This window comes from Sceloporus occidentalis, unplaced genomic scaffold, assembly GCF_023333645.1.
Source record: "Sceloporus occidentalis isolate IW3139 unplaced genomic scaffold, rSceOcc1.0.p SCAF_17, whole genome shotgun sequence".
NCBI lineage: Eukaryota > Metazoa > Chordata > Lepidosauria > Squamata > Phrynosomatidae > Sceloporus > Sceloporus occidentalis.
This window is the reverse complement of record NW_028316997.1, coordinates 13,519,546-13,544,106: the sequence shown is the minus strand read 5'-3', so window position 1 is coordinate 13,544,106 and position 24,561 is coordinate 13,519,546. Positions and strand designations below refer to the sequence as shown.

Below are 24,561 nucleotides of genomic sequence, written 5' to 3'. Positions count from 1 at the left end.
AGAAGACTCCATTTTATTAGAAAAAATATAATAATTCCCTGTTCTAAGTCAAATAGATAGCGAACTTAGATACAAAATATGTATAGCTATACACACTACGCTGTGTTCTGGAAGCATAGTATATAATAATCACATGTATAGACTTGCATTCTATACAATGTTATCACTCCACAAAATATTTTTAATGTACCTGTAAATGCATGAGGTTTGCACATGTGCTGCCACTTCATACCATGACAGTACTTCCCATCAATCTCTGCTTCTCCCACCGCAATGATCTCCGACACGGGGACAGAACGGCCACCTGCAAAAGCATGTCAAATGTACTCAGGCTGCATACAAGAAAATCACATATATATATATATATATATATATATATATATACACATATACACATTGTGTCATTACAATTGCTAGCAAACGCATGTAATTTATACAAGGTATATACTGTATGCCTTCTTCCATGGAGCTGGTTTCGGGGGCATTCCAACACGGCTCAATAATCTTCCAAAACGTGGAGGAAAGAATGGTTCAACAAACTGACATTGGAAAAATCAATCGCTGTCCAGCACAAGGGTGAATATCAAATGCCACAAGTAGCAATCAATGTTATTTAGATAACTAAGCAAACACACACAGGAGAGAAGACCAAAATATATAAAGGTAGCAAACATATCATAAAATCCCAATGAAGTGAAAGGGGAGCCGTTGTTGATCAGTGCCCACACGCTCTTATACATTAACCACACTTACCAAATTAATAAGACCTACTTTCGTGTTAAATGGATGTCTCTGCATTGACTCCAGTGCATTTTACTGCATGCATATCAGTGCAGGTCATTTTGTCTCGTTTAAGTCCCCCTGCATCTACCCCCATTACAAGTAGTTAGCATACTGCAGGCAGGCATACTGCAGGCATCTGGCACACGCGAAGAAGAATGCCCAGAGAACAGCAGTAGCTTGTGCAGATCCTGACAAATGGAAGTTAAGATGGTTGTTTTTCTAAGGTGACAGGGACAATATTATCTATGGGATTTGGAAAAACGACAACCACTTTAAGTATAGCTAGATAACAGTACAATAATATTTTAGGCCCGCAGAAATAACTGCAAAGAGAAAAGGATTTTCAATCCAAGAATAAGCACGGTGGATTACGATCCATGTGCCAGTGTAGAAAGCATAGCGGGAATGCCAGCTGTAGCCTATTTGCTGCAGGAGGACACTCACAAATCCCTCTAAATGTTAAATCACTCAAGGATCACTGTGGCTGCAGGCATTGGAGGGATTACACAGAAGAGCCTCGAGCCTAAACATGCACTAAGCCGCAATTACCATTGATGGTTGAATAAGACTGATGTCAAATTATCAGCTACTGCAATAGCATGTTCATGTTCTAGTCCTAAGTCTAAGAAATAAAACATTTTCTGCATAATTAGGCTGCAGAGATTTTGGCCTTGGCCACGTTATTCGGCTTGATATAGCTTTATGGGGATTCTCTGCAGAAAATTAACTTTTCAATGAATGATCTCTTTACTTTCATTCTGTAACTAGTGACTATCCTTACCTAAATGAACCATGACTGCTTTTGCAGTGACAAAAGAAAGGCCAGACTGAAGTACCTACACATTTCAACTAATAGGTGAACACACAGTTTGATGAATAAACCCCGTAGTCTACTGACATATGCAGCAGTCTTTGACACAACGGCCAAACAAGACAGAAACAAGAAATGAAAGATGATCTGATATAGGTAAGTGGGTATTGTGTGAAGAAAATCCCTTTATCTTCATCTGCCATAATCGCAGACTTTCTTTACTGTGGGTAATCTCTCCAAGGAGGTAAATGCTCCACAAAACCTACTCACACTGGTGGAGCAGAAACAACCCACAAGCAGGAAGAGAGAATCTGTGACCTTTAACGTAGCGCTAATTCTGCCAAGTCACTGCCTGCAAACAGAAAACGTAATTCACAAACACGAAGACAACAGGGTTTTTTTTCTGTTAGTGCTATGAAGCGGTTTAGTTTGTCTCCATGGTTTACATCACACTTGTTGATTAACATAGTAATCAACATCAACCAAAATGTTGGGACAGGATCTCACATGGGTCTCCGGGTCTGCCTTAGCTTCCTCGCATTGTGTTACTTGTTTACTGCATTTACATTTGGTTTGTATTCTTTTTACAGTTTGTTCCAGCACTAAACAGTGCGTTAGTGTACTGCTTACACAACAAACCTTGGCTTTGGTCCTAGCCTGCACAGAGTTAAACTGACAAAGGGACATGCGAGTCAGCCATGTGGATGCACCTGTCAAAAGACTCAAAATGTTTGCTACATGTATCCAACAATTAAAAAGGGACATGACAGGAGAACAGGCTGCAATAGAGTGGAGCATGGATAGCCAGGAAAAAAATAGGGGAGATATCAAGAAATACAGGGAACAGATAAAGAAGAAGCAGGGCAAAGAGTTGGCAAGAACAAGTTAGAAAAGGGCAGAGAAAACAAGCATCAAGGAGGAACTGTAGGCATAATTATAATATAAAATATGACAAATTATGATGCTGTAAATTATCATAGAACCACACACCTATGGTATTAATATGAAGAGATACCGTATATTTCTCTCTGATCCCCAGTTCTTACACCAAAATGCATGAGATATACCACTACTATAGCTACTCAAGCTATAATTTATTGTTAAAACAAAAATCTAAAAATAAAAAACATGTAAAAATATATCATGACATAGAATACAGTGTATTATTGATTTATCAGTGTATTATTGATTTATTAGGTTATTAGGCATAATTTACTGGCATATGGAAATAACATGCAAAAAAAAACAACAAGTGAAATATAGCACGTTACACCCACATCCCATATTCATCAAATGACACCGCTTTACAAAAAACAGCAAGTGTTAGTAGTATCCAATATTTCCACCATGAAAAGTTTACCTCGATTAAAAACATAAAAAATATATTTACCTTGGTGTCTGTTAATGAGGAATTATAAATCCAGTTTCAGTGGGAATAATAGTCTACTTTAGGCAACTGCCATCAAATTTCAATTAGCCAAGAGAAAAGTGCAAATACGAATACTAAAAATTATAGAGTTAAGTGAAAAGAATAAAACTGATAATCAGAAAAATAACCAATGATTATAAGTAGAGTAAGTAATTCACTGCTATGGATTAAAACGCTCCAATCAATAATCATCAAAATGGATGGACAGATCTGACCATTAAAATTAATTAACTAGCCCTGAAAATAATCAGGGATATCCTTATTACATCATATTAGTCTTACTCAAAAGTAATATAATAGGGAAAGGCGATATTTAAGGAAAGCTTTAAAATAGAATACCCACGTAATCATACATTAATTTCAGATGTTTAGTGGATACCAAGTCTCTGAAAAGCCATTCCACATTCTATGACCTTCACTGAGAGCCACAATTTGTACTCCTCAAATTCCTTCTGACTGATCTAGCTGGGCCATACATTTAATTAGGACATACTTGATGAGGCATCTAGCTTCACTAAGAACATCTTTGTTCTCAGTATAGGAAAAGTATAGCCTTTATTAGATTATTTAAGAAATAAGATGGCTGACTCCATTTTGTCTTTGTGTGACATAGATACTACAATATAAAATACATGTTCTCTGGCCTCAAATAATCTGACAGAACAGAAAATATTTTCTGAAGTATGATTTATACAAATGGCTTCTATCTATCCATGGACATGGCCTCAATAGTTTAATTGCATTTTAAGACCATGAGCCTCATAACTCTGGCATAATAACAGGTCACACCCAACATGTCAGCCCCAATGCCTTTTCTGGAAGGGAGCTAGAGCGATCATGCCAGTTGCCATATGTGCCTCAATGTAATATTGTAAGGTACCCCACTGCAACATATAAAGACCTACAACAACGCTACAACATTTAGCAGTCAAAAGGTTACCAGTCACTGCACCGCGTAGGGCAAACCGCAGTATACATTCAATGTATACTGTACCTTATACTTTGTTAACATCCCTATAATGAAACAATTCCCCCACACACACAGCAGGAAAAATATTCTGCATACCTGATGGGAACTGCTGACTGAAGTTGTCCGTGATGCCTCTTGCCCTGCGGAATACTCTCGCCAAGCAACTTCCTGGAAGAAAGAGAAAACATTAAGGCTTTCGGATTCCCTAGTTTTTTTGGTGCAACACACAAAATGATACAGTACAAATAAGGTGAAGGTATGTGGACGGATTACATTGTTTTTGTTAATACAGTCTGTTGATTGTTTCAGAACTCCTACTAATGCATAAATATTTGATATATGCAGTTGCTTCACCACGTTCTGATGCAGGGCCAGACTGGGGATTAAAGTCAGCCCTGGCACTATAAGGCCAGTGTCTGATTAAATTACTTTCACATGGCCACAGACAAAAGGATGGAATCTGCCACATCAGCAACAATAAAAAATAAAAGGGCATGGGTCTACTGGGCATTTGCCTGGGCTGCCCGGTGGTCTGTCCTGACCTTAAACTATATGGTTAGTGGTGAGACAGAACTCAAGAGACTGCTTCATTCGTATATTTGATAAGACTACTAAAAATAAATATATACATTTCTATACTTTGCTTGCAAAAAATGTCACAGCACAATTTTGTTTGTCACATACGATACATGAGATTTTGTTACGCAATAGACCCGAACTGAAGCGTAATATTGTATTGTGTGTGTGAAGCTGCCAAATAGAAAATGATGTTATGTATATGCGACGTTGCAAAATGGACTTCTTTTTCTCCTTGTTTTAGCATGTATCTTCCAAATGTAGCACTCCTTGGTCGTGATTCTGCGTGGTAATTAGCATAGCGTGCCTCGGGCACCACATGCTAATTAAGCGAAGGCGTTTCCAAGATTCTCAAATTAAACTGTCTAGACTGGCACTGAGAACATGGCTTTGTGCACGGAAGGGGTAAACATTCCTACCAGCCTACGGTGGAATGGAAAGGTCAGTTGCCACAGCAATGATTACAAAATGTCCGCGACTAAACATTTCCAGCAGGCCTTACAAAAGTTAATGTCTACAGCCTAAAACCAGTTTTGCATAATGAGTTTACAATGTAACTTAAGTAGAATAGCTGCCTGAAACGGTCTGAGCCCAGTCACTCGCCACCTTTAGCGCCAACGCTGATGCTGACTGACACAAAGTCAGGCCCTGCACCCAAGCTTACAGTCTACAGTGTGTATATACATATTTACACACACTATTTTAGGCAAAGCTCCTTACAAATTGGTAAACAAATACAACAGTTCTTTACATGATATGGCACAACTGCTTACAAGTTACTTTCCAGGCTTTTTGACAAGGGAGCCGGATAATTGACTGCAAACGCAACAACGCAATATTTGATGATGTATTTCAGGATTTGAAAGCGTTGTCACATGTCCCGGAACTGTTACAGGCAAAAGACAGGAAAGACAACTGCCCAGGCCTGCACAGCCAGACGGAGCCCACGTTGTGCTTCTCTACAATGAAGCACTGCCCGCTTTATGTTCAGCAGCAGTCCATGTAGGCCGGTGCATTTTAGTTCTACATAAGTCTTTAGTTTGTTATGGAAGAACAGATACACAAGCTCTTACATTTTCAGGGTTTGCAGCAGGTCTTGTATAAGCACTGTGATCACAGTACTTACCTTAAATATAAAATAATCAGCCCTGTCTTTGATAAAATTGGGCTTCTCTATAATTTGCATAGCCCGGGGGTTACTAAAAACCTCCTTGGGTGTTTCTAATACCTTAATTGGAGCTTGGTGGTGGCAGTGAGTAAAGTTTTGGGGTCATGGGGTGAACAGGTTTGGGGTTAAGGTGTAGTTGCTCTGTGCCATGCAGGGTGATTTTTACAGTTAATCCTTTCACACCCCCTTAACATCACGGTGAGTGCTAGCAGGTAACCGCTCCTGCGGGCATCCATGACAATAACAGATTGGGGGGGGGGGGGGGAATAATAAATAATTCTAGTAATGGCTACTTTTACAGCAGAAACAGAAAAGTTATACAATAAAGTAAATTATTCCTCCATCCAGTGTACCTTCATGGCATTAAACTATATTTCACAACTGCAGCACTCTAAGCAGAGATACAGGATATTAGGAACGAATACTGTGTGTGCTGATGTTTCAGAGAGGCACTCGGTAAATTGCTGCCATAGTATTAATTGCTATGCAATGGAAAATTTATCACTGTCTCCGCTGTAAATTATTCATTAATCATTACCATAATGTAAAATACTGCATGACAATACAATCCTCCAGAGACAGATATAGTTAATGAGTCTGCCCCTCCTCCAACTATTCCTCCAAGTTACCTCAACCATAGGAGCCACCTTTAATAATGAATTCCCAACACATCCTTCCCACAGCTTTCACAAACTTTATTTGGCGGAGATTCCCCTTCAGACATGTCAAGTATCTACACATCGGTTCTGAAATCTAAATGATTGGCGTCACTATATTAATGCTACGTAACCTATTATCTCAAAATGTGGAGAGAGAGAGAGGGGAGGGAGAGAGGAGAGGTGAGGGAGAGAGGAGAGGTGAGGGAGAGGGGAGAGGTGAGGGAGAGGGGAGAGAGAGGGGAGAGAGGGAAGGGAGAGAGAGAGAGAGAGGGGGGGGGGGGGGGGGGGGAAAGGGAGAGAGAGAGAGGGGGGAAAGGGAGAGAGAGAGAGGGGGGAAAGGGAGAGAGAGAGAGGGGGGGAGGGAGAGAGAGAGGGGGGGAGGGAGAGAGAGAGGGGGGGAGGGAGAGGGAGAGAGGGGAGGGGAGGGAGAGAGGGAGAGAGGGGAGAGAGGGGAGAGAGAGAGGAGGGGGAGAGAGAGAGAGGGGGGGGAGAGAGTGGGGGGAGAGAGAGGGGGGGGAGCTTTATCATGTACTCGTACATTCCCCCCACTAATTGTTTCCCTTCATGTTTCCCTTCAGCACGTTGCAGTCTGCTCTATGGCATGGTTTTCTGGAAGTCATCAAACGTGAAGGGAGATCTAAGCCCTAAACATGCACCAACTGGGGATTGGTTTGTGTTTAATACACTGAACTTCTCCTGAACTCATATTGATTGGACTGATTTAAAGCAGTTTCTAGATACCATTTCTTTACAAGTATTCTGCTAAATCAACCATCTGCCTAGAAAAATTCAGCTAAATTGTCCCCTGTGTCAAAAGGGTCTTAGAAGTCCTTGCACATCAATAATGTAGAGGTTCAGGTGTGCTCTATTAATGTCAAACACATTAGAATTTATTTCCTGTTTTACCACCAGCACAAATCTCCCTATAAAACAACAATATCGCAAAAAAAGCTAGTAATTCCAATTACATGTTCCGGCATGGCTTTAAATACCTGCAATAACCTATCCATTGCCACAAGAACCAAGAGCTAACTGTAATCGCAACTTCTGGCAATCAGGTTAAATGTGTATCATTACCCGGATTAAAAAAAATGTTTACAATCACATCAATAAGAAGCAAGAGAAACGATCTATGGAAAATATTTTCTATGCGGTTGCACTCAAAAATCTTGAACTATGAATGGGCCTGGGCATCAGAAACAGCACACGCTGACAAATAGCAGATACCTGCTATTTACATTAAATTATTATTTCACAAAATACACACAGAAAAAAGGGGAAGTGGTCACAGCCATTTAGGATTCTGACCAGGTAAACCGCGGGTTTAAATATATTTGGGAATAGCAGCAACGGCTTTTGGATGAGTAGATGTTGGCATCCCAGGGCAACCAAATGACTGGAAATTAGCAGGCACATAACCTCAAGCATTCGCTGCTTGCAGAGGCCTGTAACAACTACCACGTCTCAATCTGACAGCATGCAGATTTAAAGAGCAAAACTTCATACATCGGCAAAGTAACAGGGAAGGTATCTGCTTCGACGCTGTAGATACAGTGGGCATCATGCACTGCCACACTACGAAAATACACCTGCCCCATCAGTTTTACCTGGACACTAAAAAGCTAGCGCAAACGGTAACAAGAATCCAGACAGAGACGTTTTGTGTTCACTATATGCGTGTGTTTATAGCACTTTAAACATTTTATTGATACTCTGTACGTAATGTTAATAATGCAGCCTCTGCTTCGTAAAGGGCAGGGCTGGTTGGCACTGCCAGGTAAAATTCTTTGCCATGGGTAAACATTGTTTTCTGTTTCGATATATACATAGGCTCTGGAACATTGAACAGCAGCACTGGTATTTACTATTGTTAGGATAATAAAGCTACGTTTGCAGAGGTATCTGAATATAACGTATAGAGAATGGCATTAATTGAGTTCAATACAGACCAGTATTCTCAAATAACCATATGTGAGATCTATGCATGTATCACACATGCCCATCAACAAACACAAATATTAGATATTTTTACTATGGATTCCAGTAACGCATTGTAACCTTTTCCCGAGTAGGGCGTACTGTTACTTCCTGCAATTCCTTGTTTCAGGACACAGGACGTAATGGTATGTTTGGCATTTAAAAGTCCTCCAGCTTCCTGCTCCAACCGTCAACAAGATGATGCCGGGCAGAGCAACGTTCGCCAATCTGTGGTCATTCCACGCATTTGATTGGTAAAACAATAACCCAATATATAAATTAGTGATCATATTAGTAGTATTTATACCGCTGATCCTTCCCTTAAAGGCTTTTTAATCTTAAGGATTTTTTTACATATTTTAAATAATGAGATTTTTGGGAGGGTTAAATAATTTAGATCATTATTGCATTTGTAACCTTGGGTTGGGCTACTATACTGGTTAGTAAGTTGCATGGGCGAGCTGGGAATCATTAGGTCTAAGATTAGTTTTTGGAGAAGTTTAACATCTCACGGACCTCCTGGGACTCACATGAGGCAGTGCTGGAGACGGCTGGTGGTGAGAATACCAACCATCTGCCATTTTAAATGCAAGCCAAATAGCTGGCAGGGACAGCACCAAATGTATAGAGAGGATTCTGCTTAACTCTGAGTGTTTGCAGATATGATGTAAGGTGACACGCAAGTATCACATGCATTAAAGATCATATAAAGGGCTGGCGCGCCCAGAAACAACAATTAGAATTCAGTAAAACACATTGAAGACTGCAAAACTAAATCCAAAGTGCGCTTTAAAAAATGATTGTACTACAATAAGCTTAAACATTGTATGCCTTAAAGAAGGCCCTTCTTCATACATATAGATGTAACTTTTGATCTCACCACAACTCTCTTATTAGTGAATCCGCCCTTTGCTTTTCACTCATTCCTCAAACAAATGCAGAGTGACAAGTATTTCCTAGTTTAAACTACCCTGTCCACATCCATGATGCCGTGTTGCTGCCGGCTGGTAAGTAAATTGTACAGCCAAGAGACAAGGCATCACTGTTAGAAGTAAGAGGCAGTTTAATGGGAAAGCACAGCTCCCTGTCAGTTAAAGCACAGACTCTAATACTGGAACATTCACCGCAGCAGGGCGAGACAAAGCCAGCTAGTCATTGCTCCAAAAAAGCTTTCTACGGACGCACCCCTTCGTTGATCTTGAAAAATATAAAGCAATCGAGTATTTGAAAAAGAGTACAAAAATGATTTTATTCATTTTCATTGAACCATTCCAAGTCTAGGACACGCTGTATGCCTACGTGCCAATCACAGAAATGTCAAATGGCTTTGTGTTTTGAACTAAAAGTGTTTAAAACTATTTTTTAAAGGAACTATGCGACACATCCAAATTCAAATTGATTTCGCAACGGGACACATGGCTTCCTGGTATACAGCTTTTGGAGGAAGCAGGGAAAGCCCTGCCAGTATCATGACAGCCCGTGCATCCTCACAGAAACTCGAGAAAGCCGGGCACTCCACAGTGTGAGCGTGAGCTTCGGTAAGAGGTCGAGAGAAATGGCGCCTCATCATTCTGTGTTTCTATGTTCACTGCAAGGCATTCAATAAGAAACCGTTTTTAAACCATCAGTAACATAATCGAGGGTACAATCTAGTGCTAAATGCTACAAAGATCCCACCGAATAATGAACTATATAAGTGCATAAAGGATCATACGCTGCTGACTAGAAGATCTGCCGGTAATAATTGTAACATACTGATACTAAGAAGCCTCATGTACACAATGCAATGGATTACACCAGCATGTACAGTAATTATACTGTTTCGCTATATGGTAACACCCAAAAACTTCTGCTAGATGTTTGTGATCTTCTAAACTTAGTATTGCTGCATGAAATTAAAACCCGAGAGAAGTGGTGAAGGAAAAGATGTAACACTGGAGCTTGCCATGCATATCTTTGAGAGCCATAACCCGTCTCGTTTTAGAAGGGAGTTTACAACAAGGGCATTGCATGTTTTCAATAAGCCCCAGGTCTAGCTTCAGTCTGCATCTGTCCTTCGTGACATAACGCAACCCGTCCAAATATAAGCTGAGCTGGTACTTTTCACAAACGCCAGTAGCCTTATCCATGGAGCTAAAGAAGGTCAATTCTTGTCTGGATATTTAGCCATATATACACATATTCACTGCAGGTGCCTTGGTTCCAATCGGTATAAACACCAACGCAAATAACTAATGTTGAGGATCAACAAAGAACAATCCCAGTATAAAGTTTGAAAGTGGCATCACCATGGAAGCAGAATACCGACGAGATGTTTCCACTGCATCAGAACGGCTCTTTAGGCTTTGCACACAAAAGGGCAGTTTCAAAAGAGAAAAAGGCACACGTAGAAACACCACGCTCTACACGACACTGTTATTTGGCAAAAACTGGTTTAAAGTAGATTTTGCTTGTGAATACGTATTTAGCATTCCAGAGTAAACCACTATTATTTTTTTCTCACAAAAAAAGGCATCACGTGGTTATTTCCATGCTTTGCCTTGGCAGCATCACTCCTCATATACAATACCAAATGAATAAGCAGCAGTCCAAGCACTGTGTAAATAAAGCCGGCTGCAGTAAAAATGTGAACTTTGTGCTGTCCTTGTGCGTTTGTAAAGTGTGTAACCAATCCCAGTAACAGGAGTGGAGGTAATTATAGCCTAGAGTGGGCAGGGCAAAAAAATCTATAAGTTTTATTATTATTATTAAACAAAAGGGGGAGAAAAATCACTTACAATGAATTACAATAGGGTGCAATATCAGTGGTCTGATGATGCAAAGCATCACATACATTTTGAAGGTAAGATGACTGCTCTCGTCACAAGCATAATGCTATAAGGTCATATGTTGCATATTGCTACATTTTAATTTACATTTATCAGAGTAAAGCGACACATGCGAGTTAATAGAGCTTAGTATTTATGCATACCGAAATGAATGATGACAAACACTTAATTCAAGGCACCAAGAAGAGAACTGTCTGCCATTACTACTAGCCATGGACTCCCAATAAGCCCGTGCACCACACCTGCTTGGGTAGGAAAGCAGTAGAACACACACAGGAAACATACATCTGCTTCAGAGATGTCAACGTTTTAAAATAGACCAATATAACTGTTGGCACTATATAAATATTAGTTTCACGTTTACAGAAATATATCATATGTAATATCACAGATTAACATAAACAACTGTTAAACTGTTACATTTGGCATCCTCCACACAGACATTAAAACCACAGCCAGGATTTTGGTAGAATTATCAAAAAGTAAAAAGTATTTGTAGGAAAAAACACACTTGTCCTCTTGACAGATTATCTGTATTGTTGCAGATTATTCACACTGATCTTTGTGGGTTGTTCTAATTAAAAGATAATATAAAAGTTGCCAGAACACTAGTTTTCTGGGTTGTTATAATAAAGAGATAACACTAAGAGAGGCCGAACACCAATGTTTGATGCTCAATTTATTTGTTTTTCTATGTGGAACACTTTTGGGAAAAGAGTTGTTGATGCACGTCTGGAAAATTTACACAGTCATAAAGATTCTGGGTCTCCGCTGAAGTCTTATTTACCAAATGAAAATGGTAAATCTTTTCAGTAGTGGCCATCCTACAAATATCTCTCGCATAGAGAGGTGGAAAAAAATCATACGGATGTCACTAAGGCCCCAGGAACATTATACAGGGATTTGCAGTCTTCGCTCACTCCAGCCAAGGTCAGTGGTCATGATTCTAAAATTACAAAGACACCGGTCATACAATGTATTCATGGAAAAGTAGCATGGCAGAAATCACTTCTGTCTAAGAACATGAATGGTCATCTAGAGTCTGCCAGAAAGCAACTGGATTGTCCTCAATAATTCTGAAACATTTATTTATAAATGGAGCTTTATGGACACAGGGCTCCCCTTTGACTGCTACAAAGACAATCATGGCAGTTACAGTGTCATTTCTAGCAGCCACTCAACTGTATCAGGACCTGGATACCATCACTGAGGGAACTAAAACCATGCTAAAACCACCAACGACAAGCCATCCGTCCTCAGCAGAAGCACAGCTGGGTCATGCAGCAAAAGAACCATCATAAATCTACGCTGAAATTGTTGAAGAACAAGGAGTTCTGCTAAAAACATTCATCTTCATCACAACCGCAGGAAGTGTTCGTTTGCCGCTAATACTGCTGAAGATTACATAACCCAAGCAATTATTGGTGTTTAGCACAGTACAAACTTTATTTCTAAACAAATTTAAAGAATAAGCCTTCTTTAATAGGGGTTTGTATTAATAAACCTAGAAGATATTTTAGAAGTTATTGCCACAGCTGTACTGAAGAGTTACATGCAGTGTTTGGCTGACACAACGATTGGATGCTGGAAGCAATCTAGCACCCTTCAACAAGCATCAACATTTACAAATGTTCTCATTCCCTGTGCATAAAGGGACCATGTTATATAATCGAATTTCTAAGAAACCCCAAAGGGTTGGCAATTGCCTGTGACTGGAAGACAAGAAGTGACACCTCAATGTTACCTGTTCTCTGTGGAAAAAAAACTGACCCTCCAGCCATCATACGGATACGATAGCCAAGTGGCCCATTTACATTTATCTGTATTGTCCACCTTGAAAACACATGGAAGAATTCTGCAGAATCCCCCATATGCATTTGATCCATTCCAGCCATACTGTGGCATGAAAAGTCAGACCACAGTAGAGGCATCCTCTCCTAAAGGTAAGGGATTTTATTTTTGGCAGGTTTCAAAGCACTTTAATATGCATATGTTGTCTGGGACAGTGATGAAGCAAGTAACATGTGTATGTTGGAAATAGAGACATACAGATGAAACAAACCAACTTTGCCTACTGTCAATGAAAAATATGGAAGAAAGAAAAAACGGCCCATCCAGTCTGTCCATTTTTCTTGTTCCAAAGAACGTTTGCCACCAAAACTTTACAACTGTATTTCTTTAGCAGTACATAGCTTCTGCTTGGCAATAGTTTTGATGATTTGAGAATCGTACCAGATGCTCTTTAAGATCACCGTTAAAGAGAAACCAAAACCAGCATAACTGCCTAAAATACTAACTTCCAAAAGTAAGGGGAAAAAACTGTCATCAAGCTATACAACATCAGTACAAAGTCTATGTATGGAGCATATCCACACGCTGAGATTGACAAGTATAGAATAAACCATCACATTACAGGAAACCTGTTGCACTAACATGTCACAAGTGCCACTAGAGTGGAAACTTATTATTAAATATACAATGCCAGTTACGTTTATTTTAGTTAGTACACAGGCAGACAAATCCATGTTTTGTTAACGCTGTTGATCTTTAGTGCCAACATAACAACTGGTTGAAAAGAACTTTCCACTAAGTATTAAAACTAAACAAATAGAACAACTCCATGCACACCGGCAAAGGACAGTATTTAAGATGCCAAAATAATGGAGGTGACAGATCATGTGTTACCAGGCCCCGTATCCATAGCTCATACTATTAAATGACCCCTACTCCGAAAAAGGCACACATACATGCGATCATGTAGCATGCAGCTGTAACGTGTAGCGGGGATCAGTTTACAGAACCCACACTACAGCAGATGGCTTTCTCTCAGAAGGAAGACACACAGGAGCATTATGTGATGGCTGATCATTGGGAGTCCCGGTTCTACATAGTGCAGAAGGGGGTGTCAATCTATCAAAACACACACAGCTGGAAATGGATCACTCGCCCTGTGTGCACAGCACCTCTGGAGATATGTTATCACCTCGGGGTAGAAGGGCCCCGGTGACAGCACACTCAGGGAGATGGGTGATCATTTCACGCTTTAACTCCTACATACTGCTACAACCCGTTGCCCCTGATACGGGCAATAGTATGCTGGTAACAACCGTCAGTGCCACTCACCAGTCCGGCTGCTGCTGCCTGTTCCCGGCCGGCTCCTGTCTCTCCCTCGCCTGGGCCTCACTTCTCGCCAGGACAGAAGTGCCCGCTCAGTGTCCAGGGCCACCTCACAGCTCCGGTCCTTTACCGAGAGCACCGAGCACAGTACTGGGGCAGGGGGCCGCAGGGCGGACTCCATTGTGTCCGACTCAGTGCCTCGGCCAGCACCCTGACATAGCCTGCCGGTCTGTTACCGACAGCCCCGTGAACTGCAAACATCAACTCTCCGGTGAACTAGCGGTCCGCCGGCTCCATTGTCTGGGCCAGCAGCCTCACAGAGCATGCGCATCGCGTCACCGCGCATGCAAATCATCAGGGGCGGGGCTAAAAGAGATAGAAAGGGTGCTAGTGTCAGTGACCGCAGTGCTCTGATGATGTTATATATACGTTATCTCTTTCAACTGTACTTATGGTATAGGACAGTATGGGGAAACACAACAACGTGCACAGTGTAGTTGTTTGAAAATGAACCTAACTTGTCTGGCGCCTGCTAGGGACACATCTGAAGCCTCCACCATCCGGCTACATTGGCAATCTAAATGTATAACAAATTGACATGCTGCGCATGTTGGGCAACAAAGGGGTTTATTGCCTTGCGGGGAAGGACAAAGACGATCCGGCCCTAACGGCCCCTGGAGGAAAGGGAACCTGGTGTCCACCATGGCCTCACTGGCACGTTTTGGCTCTTTGTTTTACAACAGAGGCTTCAATAAAAAGCAAAACAAAAACCCAAAGTGTTTATTGCACTTCTCATACTTTCTGAGGAGTATGCGAGTCTTGAGAGATGGTAATCTTGATCCTCCGGCCTTATGGCTAAGTGGTTTTTTGAAGCCAGAGGTGTTTACAGAACACAAGGGCAACTTCTTTGCACCACACACTATGCCCATAAGAGCACTAGACATCACTTTAGACCCTTCTATGCACATTTTTTTGTGTGTTCGCTCCTCACTTGACCCCTTAATGACATGCACAGGCCCACAATGCATTGTTTTTAATGGGTTTAAGGACCTTAGGGGGTTAAGCTATATCCTATGGCCCCCGCGCTTTGATTTTAAGTAGAATTTCATAAGGGGTATGTGAGGCGTATCTCACGTGTTTAATGGATCATTGCTCTGGGGCCTGGTGTAATGAGGGGTCCTGAACCGATTGCTCCAGGACCCCAGCATTCTGATGAGTCTATATCTCTCACGTGCCCACAAAAGCGGTGATCGGGTCTCGTGATGTGCAGCAATCATCTGACTGACACACCGTGCCCGGAAATGACACTTCTCGGTGCGCTGTGAAGGAAGATGACTCCTGCACGTCATGGGACCCGATAGGATATGTGTGAATGAATGTATATATGTGTGTATGAATGTATATATGTGTGTATGAATGTATATATGTGTGTGTGCCTGTGTGTATGCATTTATGTGTATGTGAAAAATCTAAAAGGTAGCAGAAAAAAGCAAAAGACGATAGGAAAGTGAGGGAAAAGATGTCAGAAGTGAAGTGGAAAGAAGTGTTAGGGTGTAAAGAAATTGTCAAAGAGAGAAGAAAGAACAGAAGAAAAAAGACCTCAAGAGGCAGAAAGCAGAGAAAATGGGGGAAAGAGTTTGCAAAAGCAAGGAAATCCAGAGAAGAGGCCATTCCTGTATAATTGCTCCAGGACCCAAAGCTCATTAATCCGACCTTGGATAATCACTGTTTGGACAAGAAATATGACATACTTTCAATCAATATATATACTGTAGTGTTTTTTGGCAGTAACACAATCACGTTTTTATACTTCTCTGGTTAAGAATTCAAAGTGAGAAAGTTCATTAGCATTTATGCATTGGAAATGCTAAAATGCGGAAAAGCAAATGATTTACCCTGTGGTTTTGGCAGCCCTGAGGTGTGGAATAGTGACACAAAGCAAGGTGTAATATTCCTATGTGTCAAACTTTCCTTTTTTCTGGGTGTAAATAAGGAAGCAGGTAATCAGGAAAATAAAGTGTGTGAACAGGTGATACAAAGAGAGATGTGCACCTGGTGTCATTATCAGTCATTACAAACAAGAGAAATGCCTTTTGGGACCATTTCAGTGAATTTCCATACCGTTGGCACACTTCTGCTAGACAGAAAGAACTTCCTTCAATAGTCTTCAGACAGCGGTATATCTCAGTTATGATACAATAACTTTTTTTAATGACTTGATTATTATCTGGAACTTTATAAGAGTTATTCATGAACCACTTTTATAGGCATTATGCCGCAATAGAGGTTTCTAAAGAATAATTACAATAAATGGCACCTTCCTGGGTTTATTTGTGTAGGGAGTATAGCATTGATGCAATTTTAATTGAGTTAATAGCTATTTACTTGAAATGATATGTTAAGTACGCAGTTGTCTGCAAACATTGCAAACTCTGTTCTGTTGACAGTATAAAAATATTATGTGCCTGGAATAGAGCTGGATGAAGAGTCAAATATTCTTCCAGCTAGAGTATTCTCAAATACGTCATGATGTATCCTCTTAAAAAAAGAAGTAGTGCTGAAACTTTGAATATTTGCTTGCTTATATCACAACACATGCAAATATTCTATTTACTTTCTAAAATGCTATGACACTAAACATCACGTCATGGGATATAAATCTCATGAAGGTACAAAAGTGGCATGTTTTTGCCATTTTTAATAATATGAGCAAAACTTTTCACCTGCCTCTTCCATCGAACAAGTATTTGTACAAGTAAACAATGAAACAAATAATAATATGTATGATAATATAAGTGAGGTTATTCAGAACCATTTATTGTAAATGGAGGACATTCTTCTAGATTATTTCGTTTATATGCAGGTATTTTAGGCTTCATTTTTTCAAAAATTTAAGTTTTTAAGATATTTTGTTTAAAATGTAACAGATTTTGAGAGAGAAGGACAATATGTCTATCCGCCAACATTATTTCTCAATCTATTTTATAAAGATTATGACGGATCAGCCCCCCCTCTTCCTTGTTACCTCAAATTGTATTAAATCCCTAGGAGGACACTAGACACCTCCACAAGTTCATTCATTGAATACTCACCACTTGCAAGCCACCATCAAGGATATCACTGGATAAAGTTAGAATTTAGTCAATTTGGCCATCTATGGTGCCCTCTCATGCATGCACTTGCTTGATAAATAATATATACTGTATATATACACCGATCAGCCATAACATTATGACCATCTGCCTAATATTGTGCAGATCACCCTTTTGCCGCCCACGAGGCATGGACTCCACTAGACTTCTGAAGGTGTGCTGTGGTATCTGGCCATTTTTCTTCTAACACATCAACATTAAGGACGGAATGTTCACTTGCTGCCTAATATATGCCACCCATGGACAGGTGCAACGATAACAAGATTTTCACCTCACTTGTTAGTGGTCATAATGTTATGGCTGGTCTTTGTGTGTATATATATATATATATGTATGTATATATATACATGTAATATCGTGTTAACATCTATGACTTTCAGCTGGATTCACATTCACTATATTACACTTCATATTTTTGTAGATGGAACTACAGAAACACAGCCATAAATGGACAGCCCTAGGGGAAGTTGTTGTCTAAGTGTGTAGCGCAGTGCTGCTTTCCTTACAATGTAAATCAAAGTCAAATTTTAAAAAATGTATATTTGTCTCTGCCATAGAGAATCTTGAAACCATGAATTTACTACTAGACTTTTTGGAGATATTGTCTTAATGGAATGTAAATCTTGATTCTCTCCAAACATGCAATTTCCATTCTTGTAGACTTAAGTAATACACATATGCCATCAGTACAATTTCAATATTGGAGAAAACTTCTATTTCCTGAAATTTACAGTGCTCATATTCCATGAAAATAAATGTGTTCAGGGTACAAATCAGCACCTTGTAACTTTTATGATCTATCGTTCTTAATTTTTTGTTTTTGCTTGTTTCTGACACAGAATAAGAGTGATATTCCAAACAAATGAAAAATATTAGTTATGTTTAAACACTGTACATAATTGGGTGGGTTTATACTTCACCCTGTTGACAATAGCTAAAATGGGTGTGATTTAAACATAAAGAATGTGGTACAGGTCACACAATCTCTCTGGCTACCTAAAATCACACTTTGAACATCTTAAAGGTATATTTAAGGTTAAAACATTACATGAACTAAATTATGTATGAAGGTCATTATGCTTTGCACAACTATGTCTTTGAAACAAGGAGAGAGTGCATTATGGCCAAACAGGCTATAGTAGATAAACATCAATAATATAGAAAAACAAACAATGAAATGCCATTGTCTAGCTCAACACAAAATTACAGCGCTATATAAAAGAAATAATAAATATAAAATACCGTATTGGCTCGGATATAGGCCGCACCCGAATATAGGCCGCACCCTAAAAGTTAGGTGCTTTTTTAAAGAAAAAAGTTTCTGTCCCCCCCGAGATATGCTGCCACTCTGTCCCGAAGATGTACCCCCCCACGAGATATGCTGCCACTCTATCCCCCCCCTCCGAGATATGCTGCCACTCTGTCCCCCCCCTCCGAGATATGCTGCCACTCTGTCCCCAAGATGTCCCCCCCACTAGACTTACCAGTGCAGACTCCACGGGGTCTTGCGGGGCCGGCGGGGGACACCTACGCATAACGCGTATTCAACTTCCGGGGGCGGCAAGATTGTTCGCGCAGACGTTCACCGGCAGCGGCGATCCGAACATTAACAACCTCCGCTGCCGGCATGTCTGCAAGATGTGCTTTAAAATCTCCCTTGCCGGGACTCCCCCCTTGGGAATTCCTGGCAAGGGAGATTGTTAAAGTACATCGTGCAGACGTGCCGGCAGCGGAGGTCGTTCACGTTCATCGCCGCTGCCGGTGAACGTCTGCGTGATGCGCTTAGACAACCTCCCATGCCGGCACTCCCCCCCCCGTGGAAAGTGCCGGCAGGGGAGGCTGTCTGAGCGCATCAGAGAGTAGGATACGGGTCCCCTGCATCGCTGCGGGGGATCTGTATCCTAACCCTGCTGCCTGCCCAGCGCCCGGAACTGCATGTCCCGGGCGTTGTGCGCTAGACCCCGAATATAGGTCGCACCCCCACTTTAAAGATTTAAAGTGGGGGAAAAAAGAGCGGCCTATATTCGGGCCAATACGGTATTTACAGTGGAATATGGCTTTGAGTTACTACAGTATCTCACAAAAGTGAGTGCACCCCCTCATTTTTTTGTAAATATTTTATTATAGCTCTTCATATGACAACACAGAAGAAATGACACTCTGCTATACTCTGAAAAACTCCCTTCCATAATCCGATCTCAAATAGAGATCGGATTATAACTCAAACTGCAAAGCTGCAGGAGATCTGGATCCTCTCTGCCACCCGGTGAGGGTCTGTGCAAAACGCGCAGACATCCTCCGCTTCTCCCCTCCCCTTCCGCTTCTCCCCTCCCCTTCTGCTGGGGCTTCCATTACTGAACCCGGCGTCACGTGACCTTCCGGTGCAGCTTCCATCATTGAAGCCCCAACGGAAGCGGAGGGGAGAAGCAGCTGTCTGCGCACATCGCACAGACCCCTACCGGCTGCCGGAGAGGATCCAGGTCCCGTGCAGCACTGCAGGGGATTTGGATTTTAGTGCGCGATGTGCGCATCCTCCGATACTTCATCTCACTGCCACTTCCACCAGCCCCACCAGGGGTTAATATATCAACAGAAGAAAAACAGGACAAGTAAGCAGCACTGGGTAAGTATTATCTTTATTTTTATGCTCATTTGCCCTGTGTTTCTTCTGTTGATATATTAACCCCTGGTGGGGCAGGTAGAATTTTTGCGGGCTCTATTAATTATGTGCATTCTTTAATTTGTGTTTTTTTATTTTTTGATGTCTGTAATACTGTATTTGATTTATTGTTTATATTGTTCATGTATTATATATATTTATATTGTATTGTGTATTTATTTTTTTTGTCTATATTTAATAAATATAAATATAAAAAACTTATTTTAGTGATGTCAGTTTTTCTTATATCGGATGGGCATAAGACATATCAGGGGGCACAGTGGTATCAGGGGGGACAGTGGCATAAAGGGACTATAAGGTATATCAGGGGACACAGTGGCATAAAGGGGCTATAAGGCATATCAGGGGGGACAGTGGCATAAAGGGGCTATAAGGCATATCAGGGGGCACAGTGGCATAAAGGGGCTATAAGGTGTATCGGGGGCACAGTGGCATAAAGGGGCTATAAGACATATCAGGGGGGACAGTGGCATAAAGGGACTATAAGGCGTATCGGGGCACAGTGGCATAAAGGGGCTATAAGGCGTATCGGGGGCACAGTGGCATAAAGGGGCTATAAGGCGTATCGGGGGGCACAGTGGCATAAAGGGGCTATAAGGCGTATCGGGGGGCACAGTGGCATAAAGGGGCTATAAGGCATATCAGGGGGCACAGTGGCATAAAGGGGCTATAAGGCATATCAGGGGGCACAGTGGCATAAAGGGGCTATAAGGCATATCGGGGGGCACAGTGGCATAAAGGGGCTATAAGGCTTTTCAGGGGGCACAGTGGCATAAAGGGGCAATAAGGCTTTTCAGGGGGCACAGTGGCATGAAGGCGCTATAAGGCATATCAGGGGGCATGGAGGCATATCAAGGGTAAAAGGCATATAGGGGGCTATAAGGCATATCAGGGGGCACAGTGGCATATCAGGTCACTGTGGCATATATGGGGCTATAAGGCATATCAGGGGGACCATGCTCTGCTTCAGTATGTCACAGAACATGTTGGCATTCATGGTTCCCTCAATAAACTGTAGCTCCCCAGTGCCGGCAGCACTCATGCAGGCCCAGACCATCACACTCCCACCAGCCAGCCAGGGCCAAATTGACTTAGGGGCTAATGGAGCTGCAGCTCCAGGCCCCTACCTTAAAATAGGCCCAGTCAGGACCGGACTGACTGGGCCTATGCGGTCGTCCTTAACGCAGGGCAAAAGGGGCACCTGCCCCTTAAGCCTGCATCAACTACGACCGGGCCCGCTACTTACCGGCAGACGAGCGCGGGCAGCGTCCCTTCCACGGCCAGGGGGACGCAGGAATCCAACAGAGCCATGTGACGTACGTGACGTACGTGACGTACGTCACATGACCCTGCTGTGCGTCTGCTTCCCCTGTGCAGATCCGCGGAAGTCTGCGAGCGGCGCGTGCATCATCGGTTCAGGTAAGGGGGTGAGGGAGGCTGTATGGTGTATGTGAGATTGAATGAAAGAGTGAATTAGTGAGTATTTGTGAAGGAGTGAGTGATTGAATGTTTGTGAATGAGTATATGTAAATCAGTATCTGAATGAGGGAATTAATGAGTATCTGAATGAGGGAATTAATGAGTATCAATGTATGAATGAATATCTGAATGAGTGAATGATTATCTGTGAATTAGTGAATAAATATTTGTGAATGAATATGTGTGTGTGATAGCATGGATGTGTAAGGGGGGGCAAAGATGCCACAGGCAGGCTGTTATGGTGGCAAAGTTGCCACAGGCAGGCTGTTTTGGTGGCAAAGTTGCCACAGGCAGGCTGTTTTGGTGGCAAAGTTGCCACAGGCAGGCTGTTATGGTGGCAAAGTTGCCACAGGCAGGCTGTTTTGGTGGCAAAGTTGCCACAGGCAGGCTGTTTTGGTGGCAAAGTTGCCACAGGCAGGCTGTTATGGGGGCAAAGATGCCACAGGCAGGCTGAGTGAAACCGTCTGTGGAAACCCTCCGGATGCGGGTGTCAGTGTGGCAAAGCCTGTCCTGGTGTTTGTGGTTGGGTGTCAGTGTGGCAGAGCCTGTCCTGTTGTGTGTGTGTTTGGGTGTCGGTGTGGCAGAGCCTGTCCTGGTGTGTGTGTCGGTGTGGCAGAGCCTGTCCTGGTGGGTGGGTGGGTGTGTGGGTGTCGGTGTGGCAGAGCCTGTCCTGGTGGGTGTTTGTGTATGGGTGTTGGTGTGACAGAGCCTGTCCTGTTGTGTGTGTGTGTTTGGGTGTCGGTGTGACATAGCCTGTCCTGGTGTGTGTGTGTGTTTGGGTGTCGGTGTGCCTGTCCAGAGCCTGTCCTGGTGTGTGTGTCTGGGTGTCAGTGTGGCAGAGCCTGTCCTGATGTGTGTGTCTGGGTGTCAGTGTGGCAGAGCCTGTCCTGATGTGTGTGTTCGGGTGTCAGTGTGGCAGAGCCTGTCCTAGTGTGTGTGCGTGTGTGTTTGGGTGTTGGTGTGGCAGAGCCTGTCCTGGTGTGTGTACGAACACAGAAAAGAACCCCAGCACTCCAATCAGCTTCCAATCCTTAGGTTACTTTACTCAAAGAAAGCAAAACAAAAAAGCAACATTCCGGCCAAACAGGGTCTTTGTCAAGCTCAAACGGCCCTGTTTGGCCGAAACGTTGCTATTTTTGTTATGCTTTCTGTTTTTGTTTTGCCCTTTTTCCTGCTAGCTCCCAGCTTCCTGGGAGTTGAGTGCTGAAACATTTCTTCTTTCTTTAACTGTCCTGGTGTGTGTGTGTGTGTTTGGATGTCGGTGTGGCAGAGCCTGTCCTGGTGTGTGTGTGTTTGGATGTCGGTGTGGCAGAGCCTGTTCTGGTGTGTGTTTGGGTGTCGGTGTGCAGGGCCTGTCCTGGTGTGTGTGTCTGGGCGTCGGTGTGGGAAAAGCCTGTCCTGGTGTGTGTGTTTGGTTATCTGTTTCCTTAATTTACAGTGGGAACTATTTCATTTTAACTTATCCAGAGATAAAATGCCCTCCTGAATTTGTAGTGACTTCAGGGGACAAAACATTCAAGGCCCTGAAATCACCCTGAAATAGTGGAAAAGATAAGGTATTGTGTTATTTACTCTATAATATTTATTTCAAGGATTAGTCGCACTAAATTGTGGCCTCAGGCTTCCAATGTTGAATAACCAAGTATTATGTATATGTATAGGTATGTACATATATGTTTTTTCATAAAAATGGGCTGCTCAGTCTGAAATGCCTGGGCCTATTTTTTGTCCCAGTCCGGGCCTGCCCACCACCATGCTTCACTGTAGGCAACACACACTTTTCTTTGTACTCCTCACCAGGTTGCCGCCACATGCTTGACACCATCTGAACCAAATACGTTTATCTTGGTCTCATCAGACCACAGTACATGATTCCAGTAATCCATGCCCTTAGTCTGCTTGTCTTCAGCAAACGACAGCCATGCAGACCAATTTGATGCAGTGTGCTGCGTATGGTCTAAGCACAGGCTGACCCCCCCACCCCTTTAACCTCTGCAGCAATGTTGGCAGCACTCATACGTCTATTTCCCAAGGACAACCTCTGGATATGATGCCGAGCACCTACACTCAACTTCTTTGGACGACCATGGCGAGGCCTGTTCTGAGTGGAACCTATCCTGTGAAACCACTGTATGGTCTTGCCCACCGTGCTGCAGCTTAGTTTCAGGGTCTTGGCAATCTTATTATAGCCTATCTGTATGTAGAGCAACAATTCTTTTTTTCAGAAAGTTCTTTGCCATGTTGAACTTCCAGTGACCAGTATGAGAGAGTGTGAGAGCGATAACACCAAATTTAACACACCTGCTCCCCATTCACACCTGAGACCTTGTAACACTAACAAGTCACATGACACCGGGGAGGGGAAATGGCTAATTGGGCCCAATTTGGACATTTCCACTTAGGGGTATACTCACTTTTGTTTCCAAGGTTTAGACATTAATGGTTGTGTGTTGAGTTATTTTGATTGGGACATTCTGTTATTTTAGAATGCATTAATGGCAGTTACCATGAAAAGAAGGCACTTTCACATGGTTCTGCAATAACTCACACAAAGGTATTGTAAAATAGCACAACAACTAACTAGATACCAGTACGATCTGGAATATGTATATCTTTGGTCACCTCTTCAAAAATAAAATTGAATAGAAGGTAATTTAAAAAAAACTTGGTCTGTTGGTTGATACGTTTTGGGGGCTATTTACAATAAGCTGAAACAGTAGCGTACCTAGCGGGGGGCGGGGCGGTCCGCACCGGGTGCCGCTCATCGGGGGGTGCCAACAAGCCGGCACCCCTCCAGAGACAGACAGTAATGTCCCTAGGATCTCCCTTGAACCCGGCTTAAACTCACTCAAGGGAGCCGGAGGTCTGTTAAAGACCTCCGATACCGCTCCCTTGCGATCCGAGCGAAAACAGCTGCTGTGCGCCGGGGTTT

General features: G+C 42.3%; 1 protein-coding gene across 1 annotated transcript in view; it reads right to left on the bottom strand.

Annotated features, from left to right (window-relative positions):
• LOC149302863 (ceramide kinase-like) overlaps window positions 1–14,499 on the bottom strand; it is a 38,948-nt gene extending 24,449 nt beyond the window's left edge. The window contains exons 1-3 of the mRNA XM_089482077.1: window positions 14,343–14,499; window positions 4,090–4,161; window positions 191–304 (exon numbers count right to left, since the gene is read on the bottom strand). Coding sequence (XP_089338203.1) covers window positions 191–304; window positions 4,090–4,161; window positions 14,343–14,499 — 343 coding nt within the window. The remainder of the gene's footprint in view (window positions 1–190; window positions 305–4,089; window positions 4,162–14,342) is intronic.
• Between the last annotated feature and the right edge of the window lie 10,062 nt (window positions 14,500–24,561).